This window comes from Etheostoma spectabile, chromosome 16 (genome assembly GCF_008692095.1).
Source record: "Etheostoma spectabile isolate EspeVRDwgs_2016 chromosome 16, UIUC_Espe_1.0, whole genome shotgun sequence".
In the NCBI taxonomy this organism is placed as follows: domain Eukaryota; kingdom Metazoa; phylum Chordata; class Actinopteri; order Perciformes; family Percidae; genus Etheostoma; species Etheostoma spectabile.
In genome coordinates this window covers 5,258,517-5,265,575 of record NC_045748.1, presented here as the reverse complement: position 1 = coordinate 5,265,575, position 7,059 = coordinate 5,258,517, and the positions used below count along the sequence as shown (strand labels likewise).

Here is a 7,059-nt window from a genome sequence, read left to right as displayed (position 1 = left end):
CACCCCCAATCTGGAATGTAACCTTACTACAAAAGGACCAGAAAAAAGAAAAGTCTTTCATACTTACTAAACAATAAAATACACAATGTAGTGCTGTTTCTAACACTGACAGATTAGAAAACGTCATTTAGAGATGACCTTTTCAAAAGTAATCTTCATCGTCCAACAGAAAAATGTCTAAAGACGATCCAGAAAAATACTCTTCATTTGTAGTTATAGTATTTGCATACGATCATTTCAAATGATGCGGTGACATCAGAAATCCTGAGCACCAGCTCCACCCAGAGGAGAGCTGTAGAAATGAAAGTAAAGTTCCTGAACTCTCTGGAGCTCCACCAGTCCAAATATAAAAGCTGGGGCAGTCCCACTGCTGCGACACAAAGCAACACAAGAGAAAACACACACTTTACCAAGAGGGCACAACACAGAACACACACTGAACATGCTCTGCTCTCATGGATTCCAGTCTGCCAGTCTCAGTCCATTCATGGACTTCTACTGGCTTGCGCGCAGTCTGAGGTCAGAGGTCAAACCTCTGCTCTACCAGCAGGAGCTACTGCAGAGAAACCTACCGGAGCTGCACAGCAGTCTGGAGCGGAGACGGAGCCTTCCCGACCGCTCTCCTACCAGCTGGAGAAAGATGGAGAGCACTTTGGCCTGAGCCTGGACACAGGAGGCTTTCCCGTCAGGAGGACGGGAAAGCCTCCTACTCTCACAGACGCCAGGAGTTCAGACAGGAGTTTGATCTGCCTGAAGGGCCCAACTTAGACGCCGTCACCTGCTACCTGGCTCCGGACGGAAAGCTCCACATCAAGGCAGCCACAGCTCCATGGGTGGAGGAGGCTGAGGGAGTGCTGACTATCAGGAGGAGCTTGGAGGAGGAAACACAGCAGAGTGTGTGTTCGCACACAGAAGGCAGCAGCACAGAGACACACAGCAGCACACAGGACCAACCTGAAAACATTGAGTTATGTTGCTGCAACAATGTATAGTACATGTTTCTGTATTTGTATGATCAATAACTGTGTTGAATCTTACACATTTAATTTTGACTTTTGATTTTTTCTTTTTATAATTTAATTTCAATCAGGAACACCTTCATCATAAACTAGACCATTTTTTGCAACAAATGGCTCTGATGGCTCCGCTCTATTGCCAAAAATGGGAAACTTTGCCAAAGCTCTCCACTGGATACAGATGTTACTAGTGAGTGGTGAAGTCCCTAGATCGATCCTGTTGTTCACAAAGTTCATTTCTCATGAAATCTGATGAAAACACAGCAGCTAGAAAATACAGGCAATTAGCAAAGCTTTAATAACAATGTATACTGTGTTATTGCCGCAAGGGACCAATTGGTTTTACATATATTTATATATATGTGAAGCTGGTGTCTTATGGGATCTGTGATGTTTTTCCTTCGTTTTGACTTAAATGGTAACTGATGTTTTTTTCTTCAACCTGGACCCCATTTTCCTATGTTTTGGGGTCTAAGTGAGTGAAGGGAACAACAAACCTTTGACACTGGAGGAGGACATATACATATATATACATATATACATATATATCATCCTCCAGGATCTCATGTAGTTTGTAGGTTTCTCTGCAGTAGATCCTGCTGGTAGAGCAGAGGTGGGACCTCTGACCTCAAACTGCGTACAAGCCAGTCTGTGTGTGTGTGTGTGTGTGTGTGAATATGTATATATTCACACACACACACACACACACACACACACACACAGGCCCAAATACCCCAAATACACAAATGCATTATGTATTAAGTCAAAGTGAGGGTACTGCCTTACAGGATGGCAGCCCAAGTAGCTGGGTTCCGTGTTTTGCTTAAGGGCACCTCGGCAGTGCCCAGTGTCAACAGCGTTAGCAAACAATTTTTAACAATTTTTGTTTGTTAAATCTTGTGAATTATACATAACTGGTTTCAAATCTTTCTTATTTTTCCAATTTGGTAGAGCTCCTGAGTGGTCAGGAGCGTTCCTGTCATTTCCACAGCTCTCCACTGGGTGGCGCTGGTACCAAGGAGTGCTGATGTCACCAGATCATTTGCAGGTGTGCACCGCTAGATGTCACTCAAACTCATGTCAAAGCGTTTCAAATTGCAGTGATCATAGACATGCCTCTAAAGGTATTTCGCTTTGCTAGATATTAGTTTTGGTTTAACTTGTCGAGTTTGCCCAGGTATAAAAAAATGTGTAGCAAAAGAAAAGAAAACTCATAATACTGTAGTAGCAGTACTAAGAGTGGGAAAATAATTTTAAGATGAGCAGCTTTGTAATGTAGTTTGAAGTTAAATTAAATTAGAATGACATCAATATATAGTTCACCTTGCCTCCATTTCCTCATTAGTGTTCAGCAGCTCAGTCTTCCTCCTCTGGTTCTCAGCAAGACGTATCTTCTTCCGCAAGCACATTACTCTAAAGCCACTGTCTGGCTATTAGTACCAAGATCAATGATAGAGACCAGACAATAATAAGCTGTAATTCAATAAAAAGAAGAGGACAGAAAAATAGAGAAGAGAAGACAGTCCTACTCAGGGTCTTATCTGTTTTCTCTTTTTACGGGTGTTTCCTGCAGCGGCCTTCATTCTCCCTGGAGGAGACTCATCATCTGGGGTTTCACTTCCCATCTCTTCCTCTTCGTCTTGCAGCAGGGTCAATGAAGAGGGTTTTTGCAGTTTCCCTTGTTTTATTGCAACTTTTTCTGGCCACAACAGTGCAATTCCACTGTGACCAAGACTGAAGTGGAGTACCAAACACTCTTTTTTATGCTAGACATACTGTACACAACCCTGGATTTTATTAGTTTCCTTAGTAAATGTGCAAAGCTATGGTGGCTTTTGGGATCTGTGATGTTTTTCCTTCATTTAGACTTAAATGGTAACTGCAGTTTTTTTTCCAATCTGGACCCCATTTTCCTATGTTTTTGGGTCTAAGTGAGTAAAGGGAACAACAAACCTTTGACATTGGTCCAGTATTAAGCAAGATCGCTGCAGTTGGCTAGCTAGTCAAACAAGCGACAATGCAAGTTAATAGGGCAATTGTCCAGCTTGTATTTACCTTCATAAAAGTGCTTGTTTTTGCCACTGACGGGCTCAGATTAATATTGTAAGTGTCTGACAACATTAGTCATTCCCATTAGTCACTTAGACACAAAACCGTAGGAAAATAGGGTCCAGGTTGAAAAAAAAATACACTTTAATGTCTTCCTTTTTTAAAAATATATCATGGTCAGAGAATTTGTATCTTATTTTATTAATATCTTGTTGGACCCACAATATAATTTAATTATAACCACCACAACTGCATACACCACAAATAGCATAAATAAATAAGGATATTCAATAAAATGTATGTTTTTAGAGACACACGTTTATTAACCCTTGAACATCATACATGTTTTTGTTGGAATCCTTGAGCAACAGATTTACAGTAACATAGCATTATGTCGTTTGTGTTTATCTTAAATGAGGCTGCCGTCACTTCCAATTTAAAGAAAAAATCTTTCAATGAATAGTCAACTGGATAGCATTACCAGTCAGTCATATTCAAAGGTTTCATCATTTATAATCCATAACAAGTAAGACAAAAATCAAGCACTGTGGAGTTTTGTCTTTAGAAAACCATGAGTGGAAAACAACGTGCCCCTTTTTTTAAATCAGCAACATGCTATGCAGTAAAAAACTTAATTAACCTTCATTGATAACATCATTCTTCTGTACACTGAATCCTTTCTGGCTAAATAATAACCCCTGTCAAATTCAACATTGCTACCATTTGTTACTGAAATTTCAAAAGAATAAGCATTAGTTGCATTTTGAATGGTGGGCAAAGTGGACGTGAGACATTTTGAAATTGACTGTTAGTTTAAAATGCTGACTTAAAGAAGACATGAGTAACACAAGAGAAAACATAAATGAATTCATGTTCACACATTATGAAACAATATGTACAGTAAGGTATTATCATTTTCTTAATTAGGCAGTAAAATAAAACTTTTAAGTTGAAATGGTTGATGTACATGTATAGATTTTGAAAGGTGTGTACTTATATTGACCATGTACGCGCCCTAATTGTGTAATGCCCTCATAATAAAATTACTCTTTGAGGTAGATCAGTCTCCTCTTCAGTGTAACGCTTCAGAGGTAAGGTACATTGCATATGACCTTCATAGGGTACCGCCTGCTTGCAGTCCCATTGTAGGTTATCCAAATGATTGTGGTGGCAGAATTCATCCTGCAGATAATGAATCTTATTTGGCAGACAAATGAGCCTCAGCATTTCCCTGGCAGACTCTGGAGCTGCTTCCATAGTGTCAGCATCTCCTTGGAACTCCGTCTGTGAACGAGCAGAACAGACTTGTAAGCACAGGGATTTCCCCTGACTGTTTCTGGGAGATCGAATGTTAAAAAACCCGGGTGATGGCTTGGAGTGAGCCCGAGTCTGTGCATGCACATGCCCAGATACACATCGTCTATTGGAAAAAGGCGCACCCTCTCTGAAACCTCTTTCAATCGTAATGCAAGTGAAACAGAATACACCACCCCTCCGCCACCAGCGTACGGTGGGTACCCGCCTTTGTAGAAACGTTCGGGTATGTAGTACTTAGTGGATGGCTCACGGTTTGGCATTGCGTTGTTGATTACATCCCCCACAAACAAATCCATGTCAGTTTCATTTGTATAGGCTTTCCACAGGTTGTGCTCCTCCCACTGCTTGTGCAGGTAATCCAGAAGGGCACCTGTTCGAACAAAGACATCATCATCCCCTTTGAACACGAAGATGGCATTGGGGCAGTATTGCTGGAGCCATTGCCAGAACAGCAAGTCCTTTAGGGTCAAGTTAAAGAAAGTATCTCTGAAGTCCCACTGAAGGATATCCCCGTATTTCTGGTTCTCAAGCTCCAGGAGGTTTTTGAGGTCTGGGTGAGGACCTGTACTTAAGTCCTGCCTTCCAAGCAGAAACACTGTGCGCACTAATCTGCCCTTCTTGTTGGATTCCCCCTCCACCATACCACTGCGTCCCCATGTTTCACGGATGGCCTGCCTGTTTTCAAAGTTCCCTACTTGAGACTTAACGGCCATGAGGAGCATGGGAGACTCCAGACCAAAGCTACTATTGTTCCTGCCACACATGCCAGGCTGATTGATAAGGAGAGGATACTCCCTGCAGTGCATTGACCATAGAAATGCCCTCATTTGTTCTGGCAAGCTGTTTAAATCATGCATACGAGGGGCCGAACAATGGCCTGACATGCAGTCAGAAAGGCATTCATCTTCAATGTCTGGTAGAAGGTTAGCTTTTGGCTTCCTCGTGATCCTAGTTGCGTTTCCTCGCAGAATTGGATTGTGCTGACGGTCCCAAGCATGCTGCAACTGGTTCCACAGTGCACTGTCCTCCAGACGAAGGTTCCAGAAAGGGCCAAGTGGGTGAGAGGCCAATCCAGAGGAGCTAGCAGAAATCCCAGAGGCAATATAGTGGGGGATTATTTTTGGAGGAGAGTAGGAGATTGTGACAAATATGGACACCAGGATATAAATCAGAAGGTGGCCGGTCATCATGCAAGGCAGCAGGCACATGCACAGCAGTCTCCTGTTGCGTTTGCAGCATCTGCCCATTGCCTGTAATGTAGAAATCAGGAACACACCTGCACACACATAAAAAAAATAACAGACAAGGATCTTTTTTTTTTATAATCATAAAAGAAAAAACATCGACCTTCCTCCCTCACTCAACACAGACCACGGCAGTGGCATAGGTATACCTTAGAGATTTTTGTATAGCTAACCCTCAGGAGTTTCTGTCTCCTTGGTGATGGTCCGGAGAGGGTTGTTATCTGTTCTTGTCTACACACTCAAAGCATCATCCCGAGCCTACCTGCGGATAGGCACACAGCCCCTGTAGACACAACGTGGAACAATAGGAGATTAACTCCCTTAGCTCCTAAAAGTTGGGTAAATACTGCCACATTATTTTGGACTTTCAATCAAGTATTTGATTAGGGCGTCAACAGCCTGATATCTATGTTTGCTCCTTTTTCTTTTTGACAACAGCACTATGATTTTTCGAAATGATCCATTCCCTCTGCATGCATTATATAATATTGACTGTTACAGATGGAAAATAGATTATAGCCTACAATCCCCACCTTACCGTTTCACTATAATCTTGTTATACTTTATGGAGCCTACTGCACTACCTCTTTTTACAACTATTTGGGAAATCCTTACTCACTTAGGCAATGAAGACAAAGCATAAAATCACTTACAAGTGTGTGAACTGATCGTTCGTTAAGCCGACTGAGATAAAAAGCACAGTGACTTGTGGTGTCCACTTTTTGTTGTGGTGTTTTCATCCGGCTTGGCTATAGTCCAGTTATGGTGTTGCTAATCTTCAGAGCATCATGTATATCCATAACGATAAAGGATGAAGACAAGCATCCTTTAAATCTAACACAGGAGTCCTCTGACCGCGTCTAGCCGCAGCTGAGCAACAGGTCTCAGGTGACAGTGCGCACAGAGCATGCGCGTCTTTGGCTCCGGTCGGTGTATGATGAGGAAAATACTCAAAGGATTATAGGCTTCTACCTATGTTGCCAACGACTGATTTAAATTCTGGAAGCAGCTGCATCAGCCAATGATTTTTCGAATAAAGATAAACACAAATAGTTATTTGCGTGCTGGTGCTGCAGGAGCATGTGTCAATTTGCATAATGTGGCCATAGGATGACCATTATGGTCCAACATTTCTTAATACTCCTCTGCAGGCATCAGTGTCCTTTTGTAGCCTACATGTGTATGCAGTTTTAAATGAATTAACTAACTAATTAATAAACAGCATTAATAAAGCAGCAGCCAAATAAAACAAATACAATGAGAAAAAAATAGACTGTACTGTTTATCTTTATTGGCTACTCCGTTTTGTGACCATTGATTAGACTGTAACCTAATTAACAACATACCGTTATTTAAAGTGCAAGGCCTATTTGTTTTCACGGAATTGAAAATGCCATTTAAGTGTGCGAGCGTTGCGGTGCAGGGTATATTAA

The 7,059-nt window shown here is 41.7% G+C and overlaps 2 protein-coding genes across 2 annotated transcripts; one reads left to right on the top strand and one right to left on the bottom strand.

Moving 5' to 3' along the window:
• Window positions 1-386: 386 nt before the first annotated feature.
• Window positions 387-1,036, top strand: LOC116704325 (heat shock protein 30-like). Its single transcript, XM_032539707.1, is given in 3 exon segments — window positions 387-593; window positions 596-679; window positions 682-1,036. Coding segments are annotated over 3 exon segments (546 nt in total). The 5' UTR covers window positions 387-442; the 3' UTR covers window positions 993-1,036.
• Window positions 1,037-3,416: 2,380 nt separating this feature from the next.
• On the bottom strand, window positions 3,417-6,667 carry LOC116704322 (N-acetyllactosaminide beta-1,3-N-acetylglucosaminyltransferase 2). The gene is made up of 2 exons (XM_032539704.1): window positions 6,280-6,667; window positions 3,417-5,658 (listed from the first exon to the last, which is right to left on the bottom strand). The coding sequence occupies exon 2, from the start codon at window positions 5,627-5,629 to the stop codon at window positions 4,286-4,288; it is 1,344 nt and encodes a 447-aa protein (XP_032395595.1). The 5' UTR covers window positions 5,630-5,658; window positions 6,280-6,667; the 3' UTR covers window positions 3,417-4,285.
• Between the last annotated feature and the right edge of the window lie 392 nt (window positions 6,668-7,059).